Source organism: Stegodyphus dumicola, chromosome 7 (genome assembly GCF_044657685.1).
Source record: "Stegodyphus dumicola isolate Sdum_Otavi_A_Nest chromosome 7, ASM4465768v1".
Lineage (NCBI taxonomy): Eukaryota > Metazoa > Arthropoda > Arachnida > Araneae > Eresidae > Stegodyphus > Stegodyphus dumicola.
Genome location: NC_140774.1, coordinates 187,054,045 through 187,078,141, shown reverse-complemented (window position 1 = coordinate 187,078,141; position 24,097 = coordinate 187,054,045). Strand labels below are relative to the sequence as shown.

Sequence of the window (24,097 nt, the reverse complement as noted above, 5' to 3'; positions counted from 1 at the left end):
TAAAATACTCTGTCTTCATCAGAGATAAAGTACAGAGATCTCACAGATAAAGTCTCAGAGATAAAAATTCATGGGCGATGAAAAAGCTTAATAAAATTATTACTACTGTCATAGAGAAGACGAATTCAGAGGTCTGAATAGACTGGAGAAAGTCTTGATCATTTAATTCTGTCCTAACATGAAAGACTAACAGAAGAATAATCACTTTATTTTTCAATATTCTGATAATCGTGAATAATATTAATAATCTTCCTGTGCTGAGTGACAGAGTGAACGAACTTTATATATTTCATAATCTGTTTGGATTATGCTCTGTCCCCACGGTAATTTATTTTTATTCAGCTTTTTAGCTTTTGCCACCGCGGTTGCCCTCTTGACAGCAAGATCAAGACTTTCTCCAGTCTATTCAGACCTCTATTGAGTGTCATTATGGTAGCTGTCTGATACCAAGATGGAATCTGAGAGATACCATCCACAGCCATAATAGCTACCAAGCTACGTCTTCTAAACTTTCATTGTTGCAACCAGGGGACATAAGCACTATAGCTGAAATTTAACCGATTTTACCTTTTCATGATTTTCAAACAGCTAGGGAGAGTTGCGGAAGAGGAAAACGGAATGATCCTTGAATAAAACAACAAAGCTTGTTCAAATAATTATACCGCTATCGTGAAAGATCGAAATTGGAGAACGTCGACTTTCACCGGAGAATGTCAACATTCACCAAATACGTCGGTGAAAGATCGAATATTTCTTTACATTCTTGTACATTCGGACCTTCACCGGTGTATGTCGACAATCACAGATATGCTCTGGTGTAGATCGAAAAGAGAGGAGTCTATGTACACGCTGCCATTCCAAAGGGAAGTGTTCCACAAATAAATGTAATTGTAAAAGCAAGGGCCTCTTGTGCAATTCAAAGTGTCATAATAGTGTAAGTTGTTGCAATAAATAAGATTTGAATCACATAATTTGGTAAGTTTATAACTTCTATTATTTTCCTTTCTCATTTTAAATGTACTGTGTGTTTTAAGTTCTTATTCTGAGTCTCAAGTGCGTTTTTTCGCGAATGAATTACGGAGAAGGAAATATAATATTCTTATATGTTCAACATTCACCATTAGTACATGGTGAATGTCGACATTGACCGGTGTAAGTCAGAAATAAGAGTATTTGGAAAGTATTTCGGACATACACCAAGCGACTATGTGAATGTTGACATTCACCGGTGAAAGTCGACATTCTCCAGATTTCGGTGTTTCACCGTAACAATACCACCAAATATAAATATTCACACTTTCAATGTTAGAGAAATGAACATTGTTATTTTATGGCGAGACTCATTTAAATATTATGTGAACAGCGTACGAGTTCGTAACGTCAGTAATTTATACAACAATTGGGAGATCTGAGAAAGGTTATAAAGCAGTTATTGAAAATTTGATAATATTTTTATCTAAAATCGAAACCTTTTTAAGAACTGTAGCTTTAAAATTCGAAGCAATAATTGGTATTACATTTAGCAGGCATAAATTAAAAATAAATATTCTTTTCATTCTCAGAATGCTTTCAGAGTCCTTGTGGCGTTCCAGAGAAATACTGGATTAAGAAATAGAATGGTACGAGTGGTTGCTTGGTGTGCTAAGTTCAACAGGGTGACAAATGTTTAAGAAAGTCAATTTAAATAAGCTATTCATCTGATTGTATTTAGCAAAGTATATTAAGATAATATGCATAAGAAGTCATCAATCAATCCAAATTTGTACACCTCTCCTGCGAGCAGTTACGCAACTGAGGGAATCGACCTACTGTGAACCCCCATATCAGGCAGGGGGAGGTCGTGGCAGGTAGGCCACATAAAACGAGTTCAACTTTGTGGACTGGAGTCGTGGGGCACAAATCCAAAACTTAGCCTCAGCCCAAAATTGTAAATTCTACTTAGGAGTTTTAAAACTAATTCCTTATTGTTTGGAGAACCGGGTCCCACACCGGCTCTTAGCCTCAGACAGAATAACTCCAAAAATCCTCCGCTTACTGGGCCGGGCCCGAGGGTTCACCACTCCCTGTTCTCGGCTTTTCGACGGAGGCGTGACCTGAACACCTGATGGACTTGACCGGTCGTTTAAATGCTCCCGCCAGTACTACACGGGCAGCGCGTCCCACCAAGACATTACCTAGCAAACTCGGTGCCCCCACACCAAGCTACAGAACCATCTGGTATACGTCTTACGCCTTTCCCCCGAGGTCCAGCCATATAAATGACCCAAACCTGGGCTCTGGAACTGCCAGGCTCGTGATTTTATACCCCGTGGCCAAGACTGCCTAGGTACAGATCCTAGCCAGTAGCTTCGCAGAGTTCTCTACGTCGACCCCGGGGGAGCATAAGAAGGGATATCTTTGTGAAAGATATTGTTACGAAATGTACAGGCGCGGTAAGATGGCTTCCCCGCAAAGCAGTTTTAGGGTTGCTATAACATGGCAAGGGAGGCAGGGTTGCCACATTTGGCGAGCAGTCTCCCATTTGGCGATACTTGGCGACAAAATTGGCGCTATACCATAGACGGTTGGAGAATCTTCTGGAACGATTCTTACCGGTTTAACCCAGAATGTTCCCGAACACAAGCCGAAAGCTATATAAACCCTGCTAGTCCGCAGTCAGTTAGTGTGCGTCTCTCATCGAGTGTGTGTGGGCTTCATCGAGAGGGCGAGTGTGTGTGCTTGCGAGAGAGTCAGTATCGAGTGGGTGTCTCGTCTAGCGAGTCAATCCCTGCGGAGTCGATCGAGGTGACAGCCGGGCAGCGAGTGCCGAGTGGGTCGTCGAGTGCACAGAAGGAGTCTGTTAGTGTATCGCAGTTAGTGCATCGTCGAGAGAGCGTGTTGAGCTCCGGGAACGACTGAACCGAAGAGTCGAGAGCTGTGCTCGTGTGTCGTCGAGTGCGAGTTGTAGCGTGGAGAGTCTGGAGAGTACGTGGAATTCCGAGAACGACCAAGCACAGTCGGGAGCTGTACTCCGGAAAGCAGAGTCGGGTGCTTTGCAGGAAGCTGTCTCCACCGTGATAGCCTGATAACCTGAAGGCTGTGTCGCTGATCGTGTCAGCGTGTTTATAGTAGTTCATTGACGACTGTAAAACGTGTTTTGGACCTGTCCTGACAATACTGGCTAATAAAGTGTGTTTCGATACTTCATCAAGTGTCGTCGTTATTCACTCCAAATCCACACGAACCCCGTAACAAGTGGTGTCAGAAGAAAAGAAATAACGCAACGATATGAAAGTTAGAACTGTTAATGAAACTAAAGGAAAGCGAATAGAATATGGTAGATACTGAAATGAAAAAAAATGAGGGTGAATATTAGTATAGTAATCATTATACAAGAATGATTCTAATGTTAGTAAACATTTAAAACTTCAGTGATTTCACACATTCGGTAGCGTAGCACAGTTAACACAGAAATACATAAAAACACTATTTTTTAAAAAATAATTAAACGCATTTTTATTAACATATACGAGAGAGCAGTTGATTTGTAATGAATATAAAGAAGCAGTAATTTTAGACCAAGAATATTTGAAAGGACGATAATTTTACAGGGTGTCTATGAATGGCTAGGCTTATTGTTAACCAGATATTGGAATACCAATGATATGTCACATTTCACTTCAGCTGCCTGCCCTGAGTGTAGTGTATGACGTGGATTATTCCAGGAGGATGCCCAATTCTTCTGGAAATGCAACCTCTGGTTATCCACTGATACGAAAATTTCTTATAATATTGCTCATCCCTAAGTTGAAAAAAGGATTCGAGTCTGAATCAGTTGCTTTCATGTAATAAAGTTCCCCTTAAGAGTGTTTTATCAGTTGGAAACATTATGTTGGCTATTCGAGTATTGTATTAAATCTTTTTCATAGATCCGTACATCGTCGTGAAATGTTTATCCGAATCTCAAACACTGAAACCTAGAGCCAAGATTTGTAACTAAAATAAAATAAAACACTAAAATGTGTCTGTACAAAGATGTAAGCAAAAGATGGCTTCGGTAAATTTAAAAAATCATCCGAGTTTGCGATAGTATTAATTAATCACAATCTACATTCCGCTGGCGCCATCTATGGACATAATGATGAGTTATTAGCTCGAGTTTTCAAAATATTTGATACTGCCTTGATATTCTTTCTAAACAAGTAACATAAAAATAAATTTTCAAGTCAATTCCTACATAGATCAACAAAGAAAAATTTTATTTTAGTTACTTTTCATTAACATTATTAAAATTTTTTCTTTTCTAATTTATGAAGTTGATGGTGGTCTATAATTTCTCATTCTATACATCTCTTGTAATGCTTCATTATTGCAAGGAAACTTACCGGTGAGTTTCGAGCAGTCCAGTTCTTCAATTAATATTCCATCTAATGATTTCACACGCCTCAAGGCGACATATGGCTTGACCGACTGCGAAGAGTTTCCTCCTAGATATTACTACTACATAATCTACCGTGTTACAGTGCCTACAGTGCTTACTGCATAATCTACAGTGCTTCGCAACTTATTTTGCGAAGTAATGGAATATTACATCCGCTTCATCCAATTCTATAAAACTACAATTCTTTAATTCCATACACTTTAAAAATCTTTAGAACTCTGTCTTACTGTTGGAACTTATTTTTGTTAAATATTACAATCCCATTAATCACAGTCGTGTACTATTATTTAGAACTTGTTACAAAATTAATTTTTACAGCACCTGAGAATTCCTAATAAACAGTCATTATTTGTAAGTCTTACAATATATTTTAAATAAAAACATCATACCATTAGTTTCGATAAACAGGAATAAATAAGTAGGAATTGACTTTAAGATGTGAAAAAACTAAATTAACATCAAGAGTCATCTACTACAAGTTTTAAAAAATGTCTTTGAACTTGAGTGGGTGAATAAAAAGTATTTTATTAACGACTGAAAATTTGAAGAAGATATAGAGAGAGTGTGAGTTAAATAGTAAGAATTTAAAAAAGGATCATAATTGTAATTTATATAGCATTTTATTCTTTCCTTCATCTGTCTTTATTCCTATCCAATTCTATTTTTTGAAATAATTAAAACATTAAATTTGTGTTTGAAATACATAAAAAACTAGTTCATGTTTCAGTTTAGGAATCAGACGGTTTAAAATATACCTGCACGTAAAGACTTGCAACCAATACATGCAAAAATAAGTTATTTATTTATAATCCCGATTTATTAGAATAAAATCTGGTTCATGTCAGTGAAGAATACGTTGGAAACGTTTTTAAAGACTTTGAAATAATGGATTCAATACTGTTATAATAATCCTTCAGATTTTCTTCAAACAATATCTCTGGTGAATACATATCTGTATATATTTTGTTTGCTATATTTTGTTTACATTGCTCTATATTTGGATAAATATGTGAAAGTATATTTTTCGAATTCATGTACATGTTGACAAAGCATGAAAGTCGGGATTGTATAGCATACCAAGCATTTTATAGATTGTCAAAAAGTGGCTGGAACTATATGAAATGATTAAAATGTCGCACATTTCCTAGCCATTCTACAGACGGCCAAATGGCAAACTGGTAAAGTATGAAATACACTCTTTTGAAAAAAAAAAAAAAAAAAAAAAAAAAAAAAATCGAAACACCATGAAGGAAGTGGTTGTTTTTGATGAAACTGAATATGTGTATAGCTCATACACAGATAATAAAATGATTAAAATATCAAGGTCATAGTACCTGTTCACGGTTCACATTTTCACATGCATGCTTGAATTCGTCGAGGCAAGGAGTGTTATAGGTTCCTAATGTCATCCTGCGACACAATCTGCCAGGCATTCATCAGTTGTAGCTCCAGATCTGCCATATTTTGTGGTGCCCGAATCTGGTGGCTTACTATGCTCCATACATGCTCGATTGGTGAAATGTCTGGTGACCTTGCTGGCTAAGAAAGAATATCAACCGCAAGGAAACAGTCCAGAGATATGCAAGCGTTACGTGACCTGGTATCACCTTGTTGGAAAATGGCCCTAGGATGACGTGCCATGAAGGGTAATGCAACCGGCCGCAGGATGGTATCAACATATTGTTGAGCTGTTAAAGACGTACGGGGGATGACTAAAGATGACCTGCTGTCATAAGAAATAGCGCCCCACACCGTCACAGTCACACCAGGGCTTATGGCTGTATCCTTTGTAAAACAAAGGCTGACTGGGACCACTGGCCCAGTCCTCTCCAGACACGAACACGTTGGGTCATCTGCTTCAAGAGTGAAGCGGGATTAATCACTGAACACTATAAGTTGCCACTAAGATGGCAGCCATGATGATCGGCTGCGACACCAGTCCAGACGACTCCGCCGATATTGTGGGGTCAAAGGCAAACGTCTTAAAGGCCTCTGTGAGCCTAACCTCGCCTCAGACAATCGCCGTGAGATGGTGGGCGGTACCACGGGTGGTATAGACGTGGCTACAGTGCGTTGAATAGTCGACAATGATACCGTTGGGGCCTTTCGGGCCTGGCGAACAGTCATCCTCTCTTGCCTCGCATTTGTGCTCCTTGGTCTTCCAGAGCCTTCGTTTCGTCGGCAATTTCCTTGTAGCAGCCATTGCTGCCAACATCTTTGCATAGCAGTGTCTGTACGCTGCAAGTGGCGGCCTATTGCTGGATATGACCACCCAGAGTGTAAACCTACCATGCGACCACGTTCGAAGTCGTTTAGTTGTCTGTATTCTTCGATATGGATATCTTCGATATCGTCGTAATGACATTTTTAGTTGCTTCTTTACGGAATTACAATGGCAGCAACAAAAAAAAGATAAATTTTCCGCTTCTGTTACTGGCTTTATACTTTGCAAATTGCGCACTAAAAATGCGCGCTATAATCGCAATTCCTGTTCATTTGCCTTGAAACTTTGATCACTTGCATGTTCGATCAAAATGTTTTTGCATACCAAATTTCGTCACGATCGCAAAAGTCCTTCTTGGTGCTTCGATTTTTTTGCGAAAGAGTGTACATCTTCATTCTATTTCGAATATCCATCAATGTAATACATTCATTCTATAATTCCTCACATTTTCATACATTGCTTTACTAAGAAAAGCTTTTATTTAAGTACGCTATTTATCAACATTCTCTATACTTTTCCTTGTTTAATTTATGAAATGCATTAAAATAATCTATATTTAAATAAATGTATATGTATTTTTCGAGTTTTGGAAAGGATGGGGGATGGTCGTCTTGCAGTGGTCAAAGGGGTTATTGGGACAAAAAAAGATTTACAACCATTGGGCTAAACGCAGACTCAGCTTGCGTCTTCGTTTCGGTGACGTTTCGTCGGTGACATGCGTTTCGTTCTTCGATTTACGTCGGGAGTGTAGTCGTGTGAACGCACCTTGATTTTACGTCAACGGGGCTCGAAATCAAGGCCATCTTGATGGGAATCCAATTGTTTTTCTATTTTATGTTTTTGGCCTTTAGATGGTGAGCACACTCTTTTCGGCTATAATACAAATTTGTTTTATTTTATTTTACCTTTACAATCCTTTTTTACTTCCTTGTACGAAGTAAAAAGGAAGTATTGTAATCGCGAAAAGTTTCAGGCAACATATTTCAAAGAAAATATCCATTTTGACCGCTATCGAATGCAATTTAACAATGTTTTTGCGTGATATCTGTACGTAAGGACAGAATAAAAGACTATTTTCCTCCAAAAAAATTATAAAACTGCTTTAAAATTAATTCTGAAGAGAATTTTTCGTGGCCGCTGCACGAAGGTATGTACGTACGTATCTCGCATAACTCAAAAACAAGTAGCCTCAGAACGTTGAAATTTTGTATATAGGACTGCTATAACATGTAGATGTGCTGTCGTATTTTGGTTGCAATCGGCCGCACCAAACGTATATAAATATATTTATATATATATCCACTCTGTTACCCGGCTCAGTGATCTCAGTTTCTTTACTCCTATATGTTTGTAAATTGTACATTTTTTGCTTTAAAAATGGTTGAATTATGTTGTTTTTATCTTCCGGTTAAAGCTTTTATGCCTTTCGTAATTCTGGAAGCAATATTTGTACGATTATCAACAATTTAAAAGCTGTTTAAGTGCGGTTAAGTTTTAAATAACATGGCGGACATATTTGTTTACATTTGGAAGATCATAATTGTAGATTTGTTGCCAATCTAGAGAGACTAAGCTTCGCAACACAAAAATAACTCCTTCATTTATTATTGCGAATTAAATCATGCTTAATCCTTTCTGGAATTTTTTCGAGGAAATAAGTGTTTAAGATTTACTTCGTAATTTTTAATGCAGATATTTTGAGTTTTTATGTATTTTTGCCTTGTCGCGAAGTGAGTTAATTGAATTGAATGAGAAATACTGAATCGTATGTGAAAAACTGTTTCTTTCCTGTTTCGTTTGCTTAATTTCTTTCATACATCGTTTTAGCGTTATTATAGTATTTGAATAGAACATGTGGCAACGATAATTCTTCAAATGATATAAATTTTGTGCATTCAGAGTGTCGTTATTGTAAACAAATATAGTGAATTTTAAAGAGTGCATTTATTCTATTGTGGTTTATGCGCTGTCGACGAAGTAGATTTAATTCAATCCAATCAATTTAAATGAAATTCAAGAAAAAAATGCGTATAATTTAATATTCTGTACAAGGAAGTCATGTGGTGTACACGTCATATTTTTTTTCCGCTTTCCTTTTTGTTTTACTCAACAGATAACCGCACGTGTTCATCTGTATTTAAAGGGCATAATTATTACATACACATGCAAAGATTCATTCTCCCTGAGAAAAAAGACTCACTCGAAATCGACTCTTAAAATATATAAATTATAGAACACTGATAAACTCCAAACTAAAAAGAGAAACACTTACCTCCCAAAATATATAAAAGTTCATTATAACAAGCGCAGCGTTATAAGGTACCATCAACCACCTCAGATCGTAAGCTTCACGGTTTTTCATAATCGCTGGTCCAATTCTCAATACAAATGAAACGTAGCAGAATATTAGGAAAAAATTCAAAGCGTCATTGCTCACTAATGGCCAGTTCATTACTGCGGGATCTGTAAAAGGAAAGTCTTTAAGCACTAGAAATTAAACTATAAGGTTCCTAACTAGAATTTACAGCTAAATGTGTGGAACTTTGAGAACTCCTAAGCGAATAATCGCTTTAGTTCAGGAGACAGACACGTAAACTTGAGAAGGGTTAATTACCCTTTATTGCTAAAAATAAAGTTTACAGATGGCCCTTTCTCAGGACGTAAAGAACAGCCTCCACTTCGGTTTTAACCTTACAAAGGATAAACCTGTTGCTCAAAATGAAGTTTACAGATGGCTCTTTCTCAGGACACACAGAACAGCCTCCATTTGGGTTTTAACCTTACAAAGGATAAACCTATTGCTCAAAATGAAGTTTACAGATGGCCCTTTTTCAGGACATACAGAACAGCCTCCACTTGAGTTTTAACCTTACAAAGGATAAACCTATTGCTCAAAATTAAATTTACAGATGGCCCTTTCTCAGGACATACAGAACAGCCTCCACTTGGGTTTTAACTTTACAAAGGATAAACCTGTTGCTCAAAATGAAGTTTACAGATGGCCCTTTTTCAGGACATACAGAACAGCCTCCACTTGAGTTTTAACCTTACAAAGGATAAACCTATTGCTCAAAATGAAGTTTACAAATGGCCCTTTCTCAGGACATACAGAACAGCCTCCACTTGGGTTTTAATCTTACAAAGGATAAACCTGTTGCTCAAAATGAAGTTTACAGATGGCCCTTTTTCAGGACATATAGAACAGCCTCTACTTGGGTTTTAACCTTACAAAGGATAAACATATTGTACAGATGGCCCTTTTTCAGGACATACAGAACAGCCTCCAATTGGGTTTTAACCTTACAAAGGATAAACATATTGCTCAAAACGAAGTTTACAGATGGCCCTTTCTCAGGACGTACAGAACAGCCTCCACCTTACAAAACTCTTTGCATAAGTCGTAAAATAAACCAATCAAGTTTTTAAAAAACGATTTTCAGATTCTGATAAGTACCTAAAAGGATTAAAAGCCACAGTTATTTTATACACTGTAAAATTAAAGTACATTTTACCTAAAAAATAACAGACTTCAGCATATCGACAGAATTGAGAGAAGTTTTTAAAATTTCTTCGTGTTTTTGATGCTATAATTTTGCATTTGTTTCCACTGCTTACTTTGGCCTGTAGGGGTTGGGATGATAAAGAGACAAATTACATTTTCTCATTCAGATTATTTTTCTGAGATGATTTTTAAGTTTTAAACTTTAATTTGCTTTTATTGTTTTAGAAACAGGCTGATTTATTTAATTCTTTTGTTGCAAACACATCCTGATTCCGATGCAGCGAAAGATGTAATTCCGTTTTTGGTTTTGGCCTGTTTTTGCCCTCCTTTTTTCTCACACGTTGCCATTGTGCTTCTAGTTCCCCCCCTTTCTTTTCCTTTTTTGCATGTATTTATTCTGAATTGAATATGGGATGAATTTCAAACGTATTATTAGTCCAAAAAGGCAATTTGTTTCTTAATTAATTTTGCATTATATTTATATAATTTTCTTCAAGGAATTTTTTTTGAATTTGGGTATTGATTGTTTAAGTTTTGGTTTTTACATTTATTAAATTCTTTGTTGTATTTATTAGATTGTTTGAAATTTATTAATTATGAATTTCAAAATTTTCGTCTTTGTGAAACATTAGTTCTAAATTTCTTACTTTCTCTTGAATGATAACTTTCTGAAGCTTAAAGCGCGAAAATACTAGGCATATTTATATTTTGATTTTTAAAAAAATGTTTTGTAATTATATATATATATATATATATAATTTATTTACTAAAGAAATATTGATTATATTATCTCCTAAGATTAATTTTAGTAGAATTATCTAAAAAGAGTGAATCCATAGTTAGTAAGTTTAATTCCGAAAATTGTTTTAAAGTAATTTGAATGTAAATTGTTAAAAATGTTTAACGGGGACTTGAATTCAATAATGAATAACAAAATTTCAATTGTAAAAAGAAATTAAATTAAAAGTAAGTAATTAAATTAAAAGCAAGTAATCATTGCCATCGAACGGAAATTAGTTGACTTTTCAAAAGGAACAAACCAACTCCCGTTCAATGAACAATAATTAATAAATAAATACGAAGGTGTTTCGTCCTTTATTGAGTTCTTTAGTGCTCTGCATTCGTTCTTGATCCCTTCAATTCACGGAAATATTTGGCCTAACTTAAATTGCCAGTTTGGTATCGCCTTATTACTTGAGTAAAGGACGAAACACCTTCGTATTTATTTCTTAATTATTGTTCATTGAACGGGAGTTGGTTTGTTCCCCTTGAAAAATCAACTAATTTCCGTTCAATGGCAATGATCACTTGCTTTTAATTTAATTACTTACTTTAATATAATTTCTTTTTACGATTGAAAGTTTGTTATTCATGATTTAATTCAAGTCCTCGTTAAACATTTTTAACAATTTACATTCAAATTACTTTAAAACAATTTTCGGAATTAAACTTACTAACTATGGATTCACTCTTTTTTAGATAATTCTACTAAAATTAATCTTAGGAGATAATATAATCAATATTTCTTTAGCAAATAAATTATTATTAACTTACTTTGCAGCTATTGCGCAAGTACGAGTAGTAGAATAACCCGATTTCGCACTAAGTGAATTTAAGATCATACAACATTATTATATATATATGTGATGTACCAGCTTAGTCGTAGCTTAAATTATCAGACGATAAGTTTAAAAAAAAAACAGAATCCATTTATTATTATTCAGGAGAAATAGCAGTCACAAAATCAGATATCCGGAGTAAATAAAAAGAATTACTAATAGCTTTTTGTATGAAGTTTACTGCATCATGACATTTAAAAAAAAGCCCCGATATTCTTTTGCGAGTCCTTTTATAGCCTCTGGAAAGGCGGAGCTTTCAAGAAATGACGTCAGCCTCGTCAGCCAATCCAGTTCGCTTTAAATATTTCCAGAACATTCTAAAACTGTACGTGTAGAAAAAGCGGGAAAAACAACTTGACTACGAGGCTGAGGATTTAATTCCACGTACTTTCAAATAAGAGAACGTCGCCATTAAAAATGAAAAGAACATACAGTTAGAATATTAAGTGTATTCTTGACTATGGAATTTTATTGTTACATATATATATATATATATATATATATACAGAGAGGAAAAAAGAATGTTAGCATTCTTAGGTTCAAAGTTTTGAATGTAGAAATCCATAGGCATAAAAGAATAGGATTCTGCATCTGAAATTTTGAAGTTTAAGATAATTTCAGAATTGTTCGAAGTGTAAACCAATAGGAAGCCAACTATTTACTGAAGAAGAAGAAAATTCCTTACCTGTTCTTTTAATTAAATAGTCATCATAACAATCTGAAAGGCTTTCCACAAAATTCGCTAATTTTGAAGAAATGGGCGTAGCTAAATACAATAAAATCTGAAAAGAACAACAAAATTAGATATGGTTGGAATTTTGTTACAGTTATTTGCAATATTTGATGAATTCATAGTACTCATATTTGATATTTAAGCATAATTTGATCCGCAGAAACGGGGAAAAAGAGTACTGTTTGAAGAAAGGTCCGATTTTATGTCAAAGCACGTGTTGTGCAATGAATTTTAATGGCACAATATAACATGAATAATAATAATTGATAAAACAGAATGCGTACTCTTAATCCTCAATCTAAATGAAATATTATGACAAATTTAGTACAGCCGCAATCACATATACACAGGCTCGCTTAAGATAATACAATATTCAATTTTTTTACTATACTGTCGTGAACAGAAAATTTATTTCTAAATAAACACATATCCTTAGCTACAAAAGTATTCATATTTCTTTTTATATATTTACCTAAGTACCATATGAAGCTCATAATAAACATTCAAATATTATCATATGAAGATCATAATAAACATTCAAATACAACTTATACTAACCTCGGGACTAAATTCCCAAATAAATATTCACACTTTAAATATAAGATCTTAAATACTACATTAAATATTAAATTCAAACACACACACACACGCACACACACACACACACACACAAACACACACACAAATCACTTAGTTTTCCATAATCATCACTATATATATGGAGGGGATGACTTATATCGAGCAGGCTACAGGAAGAAAATTTTTGACAGTCGGACTGTAAATGTAATGAAATCTGTCTTTAATATAGTCACTTATATTACTTAACACAGTTCGATATTTTCCCTAAAGTTTAGCCATTTACTTCATTACACTATATCAGTTCCGCACAGTCCCTTTTACACGTCGGAAAACAGGAACACAACGCCGGGATAATTTCTCATCATCAGTCGGAACCAGTAGCCGATATTCTACAAGTACAAAAAAATCTATTTATGGTTCGGGAACAGGTACACATGCTGGGTATTTTGCTTCTCAAAGGATTTGTTTAAGTTCATATTTTTCTTCTACACCATACATTTCATCATTCAGTACAGCCGATCATCTTTCATGAGGCCGAGACTTGTTTCGTAATCTTTCATCATCTTGTCTCGTCAGTCATCATCAGTAATTACTCTTCTCCACCATCACACCGTTCTACTAGTTATCATCCCCCCCCAAGTGCCTTTTCTTCATCTCAGGAGAAACCTGCACACTTTCTACTAGTCAACCCCCGCATTCTCTCTCTCTCTCTCCCTCCGTTTTTTTCTTCTACTTCTTCATTTTCGCTTAACTTTACATCAACATCAAGCCAAATCCAACAAAATTCACCATAGTTTGAAAACCTGAGAAGGCTAGAAGAAAACTTACACTCTCCCTTTCAACAAAATCTTCCCTTTTTTAACTACTCGCTTGATTATTAATTAAACAGCAACTGCCGATACAACCATGCCACGTTTCAAATTAGTTGGTCAATCACAGTCTGCCACGACCTTTTCCCAGCCAATTGTAACTGCATAAAAATAGTAGGCGAACCACAACTTTATCAACAGCGTCAGAAAACCTCAAAGCAATTCCCTCTTCCTCGGAAAAAATCGAAATATATCACGCCCCGACAAAATGTCAATACGTTTCTCTACATCTTCTATTTGCATCACATATCAAGGAACACATGGCAATAAATGGTGCCTAGCTTCAAGTCAAGACTTATTTTACAAAACCTGATACCTGCAACAGAAATAATCTTAACCTTCCCTTCAGGGCATCCAAATCACCGCCGTAAGAAGTCTTATCAATCACGGTTGTCATGTTATGTTGTTACAGTGCTTGTTAATAGCCGCGGTTTCATGCATCTGGTGCATGGTGGTTCTTGAGGCATCAACCGCTAGAAGTTTTGACCTCTAGGTTGGCGCTGTGCTCTGAGGTCTTTGGCTGGAAATAGAAGAGCTTTTGCGCGACTTGGATTAGTATCTAAGTAAAACAAACATGAAAATGTTATTTCCTAAATAAAATGCATAATAAAGTTAAAATTTAATAAACATAGATGATGTAAATTATATGTCCAAAAATTGCATTCTTGCGATGAGGACTTGAAAATTATTTGCCAAGTTTAAATGCGCTAATACTAGAATAATGAAAATGCGTTGAGAGTAATAATATGGGTTGAAGTAAGGTACAACAACGTCCTATTCCCGTTTTGTAGAATTCAAAACAAAAGTTCTAATATTTTGTCATTTAAATCACAGTCTTTGGTCTAATATCTGCTGCTTTGATGAGATTTATTAACTATGAGCAGGAAGAAAAACGAGGTTATTGCACTTTGGGCCTGCGCTGGCGAAGTTTAATATGCACAGTTATGATGGACGAGGACGCTTGAATGGATGCACAATTGTTGGATCATAGTTTGCGAGTTGTGCTATATGATGATGTTCTGAATTTTGTACACTTCTGCAGAAATTTTGCGCGGTAATCAGTAAATAATCTTGGGCACGAGGAATTTTTAAATCCTGATGTATCTGTTGATTTCTGACAAACCACGGTGAATTTGTTAGGCTTCTAAGAATTTTATTTTATAAATTTTGGAATTTATTATCCGTAGATAAGGAAACACTATTCTGCTGACGTAACTCTTCGAGAATTGCGAAAATATTCATAGACTCCGTAAATTAATCCACACCTGTTTTTTAAAATTTTCTTCTACGTTAATTTAATTTGAGCGTGTGGGTGATGCAGAAACAGTAACTCCGTATAAGAATGCATATTCGCCAGCAGAACCGCGAAATATAGTTAGCAAAATAGTTTAAATATTTTTAAATAGCGACTTGTTTGGATGATTAATAAATAGTGATTGAATTTTTTATGGTGAATATCTTAATTTCATGGAACTCAATACGGCATCCGATTCAACTGAAGAATATAGCATTTTAAGAAAACGTACCTACAAATATTTAGTATACAATTAGCATAAAATTTCTCATTAATTAGAATAATAGATTGCAAAGCACAGAATTTTATGAAATATTAAAAACAATACATGTTAAAAAACAACGTCTTCATATATAATTATTTAATTTTATAAATCATACCTTAAAAAGCATCTTTATACTAGAAGCAGACAGTGCTAATTTCAAAAATAAATTAATATTGCTTCGAACCAGTGCTAGAAATATCTTAGTAATACCAGATGGTCAGTCTTTTCAGCTTAAGGTCTGTAAAACACTCAGTACATTCTTCGACTGATGTGAAATATTCCAGTACGCAGCCTGCAAGAAAAGTTTAAAATATTTCATAATTTACAAATCGATAAAGTTTAATTTACAAATTATTATGCAGGTTGTTAGAGAAATGTGGCTACAAGTTTTATTATTTAAATGGAGATTCTATAAATATATTTTCATTTGTAAAATTTCTCAAAAAACATTACAGAATTTTATGAAAATATAGCACTTAAGAGACGAAACGCCCTAATTTGAAATATCTTTTAATACATGTATTCGATACATAAAGAAGACTCACACAACAATAGAGACACAAAGTTTTGTTTGTTCTACAAGAACTCCATGAGCGGCACGGAGAATGTCTACTCAAGGATTGGATTGGATTATTCAATTATGGCAATGCACACGAGGGCTATCTGCCTAAAGGGAGGGATGCCTCCGTGGAGGACTTTCTAAGGGAAACTGGCTCGTATACACGTTACACAATGTCTACTCAAGACTCGATTTCTCTCTAGGTTAGCGCTGGTGAATTTCTTCTGCAAACGCTGTTCGCTTGGGTTTATCGTCGGGTTTCACCAGATTAATAATTGCACTATTTATGCATGAAGGTGTAGGCGTTTGTGTAGCCCATCGTGGGTAGTTGATTCGGAGATACCAAGCTCACGTGACGTCTTCCGAACGAATTTCTTAAGACTTCTTGCAAACGTATCTGAAATGCGATTAACAATCTTCTCTGATGTTCTTGATGGTCTACTACTATGTCTCTTACCAACAGATTTAGTTTGGGTGATGTGATTACAGCAAAGCTTAAAGAGCTGTCTGTCTACGGGGAAGGATGCCTTCGTGAAGGACTTGCTAAGAGAAACTGGCTCGTATACACGTTACACATGGGGAAAGCCCCGAAAATACCCATGCAGCCAGCCAGTTCGCGGGATTCAAACCCCGGACCAAACTACCAGCTTCAGCAATTTTACCGCTGGTGGACATCTCTTACCGAATCATCTTCTGTCTCCAGAAACGCTGCTTTCCACGCCTTCATTCTATTGGCATCGGGGGAGTTTCTGTGGTATACTGCAAGGTGTAACGGTAAAGTGCTGTCAAAATTTTTAAAACCTTTTTTATATCATTTATTATCGTCAGATCATTTCAAAATTTCTCTTCAGCTTAGAAAGGGGATAAAGGCATTTTCTTTTTACCAAAAAATTGAAAAATCGGTAATTTAATCGATTTTGGGGTACCAAGTGTCCTTAAATTTTTGATAACCACTATTATAGCATTTTTGAAGGAATTCAACATAAGACACAGAACAGAAATGATTGAACTTGCATGGGAACAAGTGGCAACATCAACAGCACTTGGGAAGGAACTTACAGCATAAAAAAACTTGAGGTGACTTAGAGATTAACTGAATGAGAAGATAAAAATTTTTTTTGAAAAGAAAAATTACTGAAATATGAAATAATACGAAATAAACTGATCTAACTTAAATAAAAAGCTATCATGGAAACCCAAAATTATTGGTGTCAGAAACGGTAAACATGTAAACACCTTAGTGCGATATGCCTGCTGATATATCAGTTTAAAGCATTTTAAAACACACAGCCAGTTTTAAACGTAATGAATGTCAATTTCAGAAATGTCTTTTAAAGAATTAAAATATTTTTACAGATTTAAAATACCAAAATTACTTTCAAACTTACAAAGAAAATGGCTCCCCTTGATGAAACTTTATAACTTACAAAATTACAAAGAAATTGACTCTCCAGAAATATTTTTAAAGATTTAAAACTTATACTGCATAGACTTAAAAATTTTTTTCAGATTTAAAACTTATGGCAAAGAAATTGACTTTCCAGAAATGGTAGTAGCTACGGTACCGGAACTGTTTCCTTGGTCAGTACATAAAGCTAGAATTCTTCATAAAATTTTGCAGGAAATCTATTTCTTTTGTATATTAAGCATTTACAGGGATAAAAGAAATACAGCACTGGTTAATTTTCTCGAATTCTAATCTTGAGCGAAACAGAAAGTTGCTTACTTTTGTTAGGTTTATAAACGTAGACGTGAATCAAAACCATTCAAAAATTCCCGAAGAAGGTCCTGTCGTCGAAATAGTAGATAATTTGTTCTGTCTTGGAAAAAATCAAGTATCTTAAGAACTTTTCTAAATTAAAATTCGTAAAATTGTTTAAAAACAACTTACTAAAGAAATCAGGAGCCGAAGTTGAGTTCAACAGTTCATTGCTGGATAGAATGTGCAGCTATATTTCTAATTCAAGTCGAACAACCTTCCCTTTAGCGCGAAATGAGATTATAATTACGCTTCATATATATTTATTGAAATTTTCCTTATTTTTTATTGATCGGAAGAGAGACTAACGAAGAAAGCAATGCATAACTTCAGAACATCTGGGCGTCGAACTTGAAAAAGCCTGATGAATAAGGAAAATGACGCTTACTGATGATATCCGTTAAATAGAAGCAATTAACCCTGCTTGACTTCTAGCGCTCTTTCTTTAATTCTCTTTCTGGAAGTTGTTCAGATTTCTAAATTCGGGTTAGGCAACAGCAATTTTTTATGTAGAGAATTTCACATTTTTGAGAAAAGAAATAAAAATTTCCTTCTCGATTCGTTTGGTTGCATTCGTGAGTATTTAAAAATATTTTCATTTAATAACTGCATTATGTGCCTCTTAACAAATAGACATTATGGGCATTGCCCAGCAGCCCTGTCAGTATAGTAGACCATATTTGGGGAAATTTATTGCGATATTAATCTGGGTATGCTTTAAGAGTCTCAGAACATTGTACAGCACAAAGTCCGTAATCCGGACTCGGCGATTCCGGATTAAGGGTTTTTCCGAATTATAGATCATTAATTTAAATCTGGTAAGATGGCATGCAGAAATTGTATAATTAAAAATATAAAACCGTAATTTATGAAATAAAGAGCGATTATGATCTAAAGGGTAGCAAAAATTTACAAAAGGCTTAATATTTATTTGTTCTTTCAATGTAAGTTGTTTAAGTTGCTTCTTTTTTTTGTGCTAAACGCGCATGCGTAAAGCATACAAAAAATGTTTGTGGCTTTAAGGTCCGGATTACAGACTTTGTACTGTATAATAGCCGGGGAGCCCATGATTCTGTAAATGTGGCCCTTATTTAGTGAAGATCATTGTGACACAAATTAGTCAAACAGATTATTGGAAATCCTTGCAGCTATAATTTCCATCAGAAGCTGTAATAATTATCATCAATGCTGGTTAAAGAATCACAGAATCACTGAAGTAATAAAAAATAAAATTTCCTTATTGCAAGTGAAATGACAAATGTTCAACATCTGTCACGCAGTTCACAGCGCTTGGATTGCACATCTGCTCCTGTAACTTACGCTATCACATACGCTTATTCGAAAATCTCAAATACACTTCATTCGGCTCGAAATAATACTTAATTCAGATGTTTGAACAGGTCACAGCCTTGTCATAGAAAGAATGGTTATATATTCCGTTCCAGTCTGGGCTCAGCCGATGCAAGGGAGGAAAGTATAACGTCTTCTCAACGTTAAGCGCTCATTTGCGCTAAACATCATAAGAGCATTTCGCACAACAGCAACTGCGTTTAATGTCCTGACAGATCTAACACCACTGCATATTCATGTTGAGCAAGAAGCAGTAATTCAATCACTATTTCATCTTCGCACTCCCAAGCTTCTTCGATGAGTGGCATTATCCAAACAGTTATTAAATGCCAACGATAACGCTACATGTTCATCCAGCACTAACAGGGCAAGGTGCAAACACACATCTACCTCGTCATAATACCTCCAGCAACAACACTCCGGCTATATACACGGATAGCTCACGTATGGAAGACAAAATTGGCAGCGCACTAGATCTTCAGCACGGAGGGAAAAAAAAAAAAAAAAACCCTTACATCTATGGAAGCAGCGACTAAGCGACAGTAACGAAGAAGAAGCTATTTCCAGAGCTATCTAGTACAGCATTCAGCGAAACCTTCAGGACGTCACCGTCCACACAGACAGCATGTCGGTACTTCCGTCAATACTCAACTATTATCACACTTTCCCTATAGTTACGCAAAATCCAAACAGACTTGCGGAGACATCAGTATCATAGCATCCCGCTCTCCTGGGTGAAAGCTGCTGGGATGAGTGGAAACGAAACTGATTACAGATTCAGGACAGGATTACAGAAGCAAGGACATATTCGTTATCCCCAAAGCACTTTGGCCACTCTCATACTTGAAGAGGCACCTGAAACCAAAGGCACAGACCAAATGGTAAACAGAGTAGATGAAATGTGAACAAGCCGCCGCACATACGTAGACGACAAACGAACATCACTTCCCCACAATTAACATGATTTATTACAGGACATAGTCCTTTTTTCGAATATTTTAATAGACACGTCGTCAGCAACACCTGTGTCTGTGGAGAAATTGGAACCCCAGACCATTAACTTACCATCTGCCGACTTACCAGAGAAAACCACCTAAAATTCCTCAACAACAATACATAAGCCTTCTGCAAGCTTGTGGTAAAACAACATCTGGTGAGAGGGATCGCCCAGACTGTAAAACTCAGAGCTGACGTATGACTTGCTATATATACTTTTAATTTTTATTTAACCTTTTTTGGAGGGGAGGGGGATTAATAGGAACAGTGCCTAGAGAAAGAATTTAATATTCATTCAGTTTGTTTCTACAAGTTTAATTCTCTCTGTACTACTACTGTATTTGGATGTCGCGCAATATACGCTTGTGAATTTCTATAAAGTCTGTAAAATGCATTTGTAATGCGTAATATTGTAAGTGAATGTTTGGCTGTAAAGTAATTTGAGTATCTGAAATAATGTAATTATTTGCTGAGCCAGAACGGCTACAATATTTTACAATGTTATTTGATGTATCTTCTAATGCTAGATATGCGGGGACGCGAGACAATACCACCTAACCTCTTGGTGGAATGATGGTCTCCGTCTCCTGTAAACAGTAATCATAGCCAAAGTGTGAGGTAACACTTTGGATTAGCTATACTACATAAACCTTCTGTTATTTTTCGTTTACTGAATATCAGTTTTACATATGTTTAATTTCCATGCGCCAAAAGACCATGAGTTGCCTATATTGCTGATTTGAAGTAACATCTGTTTTGGAGCATTCATATGCTCGTGGGAATTGGGAATATACACTTATTTGGAACAAATATGCATTTCATTTCGGCGCAGCCATTAGAAATGTAAAAGAAGTTGCGGAACTACATCAAAGAACAGTATGAACAAAATATATATACATAACACATGTGATAATCTATCAGAAGCTATTTTAACCCTTTGCGGTACAGTGTGTCTGGTCTGGACACCTAAAAATTTCCTTCTGTATGCACAGAAAAATTGAATGAAAAAGGATTTATAGCTTACTCTGAACCTTCTTTATTTATAGTAGATGGCAGCTCAACACAAACCAGTCCATATATTTTAGCCATGTTTAAGTTTTTTAAGACCATGTTTAAGTTTTTCAAAGAAATCTTCCGGATTTTTTTTAGGGTGTAAAAGGAATTGTTTGAAAAGAAATTTCTATGTTATTTTTTTGTCTGTATGCTAATCTCCTTATTCCGTATTAGTTTTAAATTTTTACCTTGAAATCTTGCCTAAAATCAAACGGGGAACCCTAGGTGTGCCCAGAGCGGGCTCACCGATAATCTAGTACAACTGAGAGTCTGTATTCTTTGTTTCTCTGCATCTCATCGGTCAGTTCATTGATAACATTGCTCGTTTCAGCACTCTTTTCGAAGCTCTATTCAATCACTGTGCCACTTTGGGCACACCCACAGAATTAAAACGATAAGTGCTATCTTCACAAAATTTTACCTGTGTACTCCTCTAGGCCTAATTAGACTGCCTACCTTCTTTTTCTTTTTATCAAAACTCCGACTTTAAAAGGTAGCGTGCCGGAAAGGGTTAATTTTCATTTCATGGTAATTTGAGAAACTGGAAACAATTATTTTACACTAACTTGAAAAACACATCGTGTGTAAGCTAAACCATAGAGGCTGTCAACTACAGATTGGGAAATTAGTTGTTGATGTAGATCCACCTTTGTGTACGGAATGACAGCAGTCTACCAAAACAAAAATACTCACAGACACACTGTAGTGAGTATTGAATTATAATAATCCATAACCTTACCAATGTATGGATTGTCTGAAAGATATTTTCCATTACGAATAAAATTTCACCAGTGGAAGCTGCAGTTTTGTATAAACTTTTTTTTTTTTAAGATAACATTGTTCGCGGATAAAATATCATTCACATTAGATATTTAACTGTCGTAACAGCCGCAAGAGACCAAAATCCCAGTTCTTCTGTCATACATCACGACCAAGAAACGTACGCGATGAAGCTATGGGCACAAGAAGTATTTAGCAGCGAATGCAATATCATGCGTTATGACCAAGGGGGGTAGAATAAATGGAGAAGCATAACGTCACAAAAATGAAGCCATGAAAATGTCAGCAACGTGACAACACGACCTTCATGGTCGCCACGTAATGTACAGATAAGACTGTGAAACATATTTTTAAACAAACCTGCACTGATTTTGAGAGCAAATATCAATGTAAGCAGGCTCAGAAAGGTGTTTTTAAGCATAATTTGCATAAAATACCAATAAAACTTTTACTGGTTTTCTAGGTTTTACCCATATATACACTTTCCTTATAGTTACCATTGACAAATTTTCATATATCTAGATTTTTATTAAATTTGCAGTCCTTGTGGTTTTTCTATATAATAAGTAGAAAATCATTTATGTTAATTATTAAAATTCGAACGGGAGACTTCTAAACTTTCAGTGGTCAACAGCTAACATGTAGACAACACTGAGTAGAATGTAAACAAAACCAAACAGAAGTCCGCCTATGGCTAGTTTGGTTTAATTATGGTAAAGCACTCGAGGACTACTTGTCTAAGGGAAAGGATGCCTTCGTGGAGGTCTTTCTAAGGGAAACTAGCTCGAATACACATTACACACGTGGAAAACTGAAAACAGCATGCAGTTAGCCTGTGTCTGCCACAAATGTCTAGACCCCAAACCTCACATTTGTTCCAGTTTCCAAATAAGAGAGGTCTATGTTATTAAATAAGAGAGGACTATGTTATTCAAAATTTGATTTGTCTAGGTATGATTGTTTTTTCACAGTATGAGAAACATACAAACATTCATGTAGATTCTTCATTATTTAATTTCTTTAAATATAATGCAGAGCACTAATATTATTAGTCCAGTTTCGAAATAAGAGGGGGGGGGGAATATATTGTTCAAGTAATGCTCGAAGATCGCGTGCATGGAACTACAATCGCTTGAAATACTAATGAATTTGTGATAGTGGTACTATATTTATTTAGCTTAGTTTTCTTTAAAAAAAAGTTGCTAATTTCATTTAATATATCGTCTAAAATTAATTGTGTGATAAATTTTCTTTTGTAAACTGAGCAAAAGTTTCTCTGAATGTAAATATTTTATATGTTTATGTCACCCGATAGGAGCAGACAATCAAATGCCAGCAGGTGACTGCATATTGGCTAATTAATTTTTAATTACATTAATTTAAATCTCATCTCTACAATGACTAAATAAGGGCATTATCGAAGTTCTGCAGGAGGAAAATAGTTTTGCTTTTCATTAGCAGCTTTGATTTATGAATGTAAAGACCCTTCTTTGTATGAGATTGAAATTTTTTCAAAGCTATATAAGCATGTATTTCCTTTACCTTATACTTATTGTCCTCTGACTTATTCAATTAATTGGCAACTTTGTAAATTGGCAAAAATTGTAAGACTAACTTTACGGCTCATAGGTAATGTTCTGTTCTTAAGTATTGATAATATATGTAGTGTTAAAACGACTCCATTAGATGTAATAGAACTGCGTTATTAGACGCAATAAGATGACTTAGTGAGAGTTGCAACAGATTGGCATTGGAGAGGACTGCATCGTAACTTGAAGACTTTGCAGCGCAGTTAGCAAGACACTCGAAGAACACACATAAGGGTAAATTCCACACATAATTTTATTCTTGGATAATTCACATTATCACCGTGGGTGTGCTATGCATCTCTCAATTTTGTATCACTCACATTTTAAACAATAAAAGAATTTAGAAAAATGAACTTTGCATGGCTTCCGATACAATGGAAGGCAGCAGATGAGATGAGTGAAGAGAAGAAGAGAGAGTTACGACACAATTACCTTACATTTTACACCGAATTCCACTTCAGATCACATGACAGTTAAATGTACAGGATTTTTGGTTGAGATTTCAT

The 24,097-nt window shown here is 35.4% G+C and overlaps 1 protein-coding gene across 2 annotated transcripts in view; it reads right to left on the bottom strand.

The window, feature by feature from the left end:
• LOC118195727 (very long chain fatty acid elongase 1-like) overlaps positions 1 to 18,113 on the bottom strand; it is a 38,476-nt gene extending 20,363 nt beyond the window's left edge. Inside the window, exons 1-4 of one of the 2 annotated variants that reach the window (XM_035367055.2) lie at positions 17,956 to 18,113; positions 15,621 to 15,797; positions 12,451 to 12,547; positions 8,917 to 9,107 (exon numbers count right to left, since the gene is read on the bottom strand). In XM_035367055.2, coding sequence (XP_035222946.1) covers positions 8,917 to 9,107; positions 12,451 to 12,547; positions 15,621 to 15,632 — 300 coding nt within the window. In that variant the 5' untranslated portion in view covers positions 15,633 to 15,797; positions 17,956 to 18,113. The other variant, XM_035367058.2, reaches the window with a different exon arrangement.
• Between the last annotated feature and the right edge of the window lie 5,984 nt (positions 18,114 to 24,097).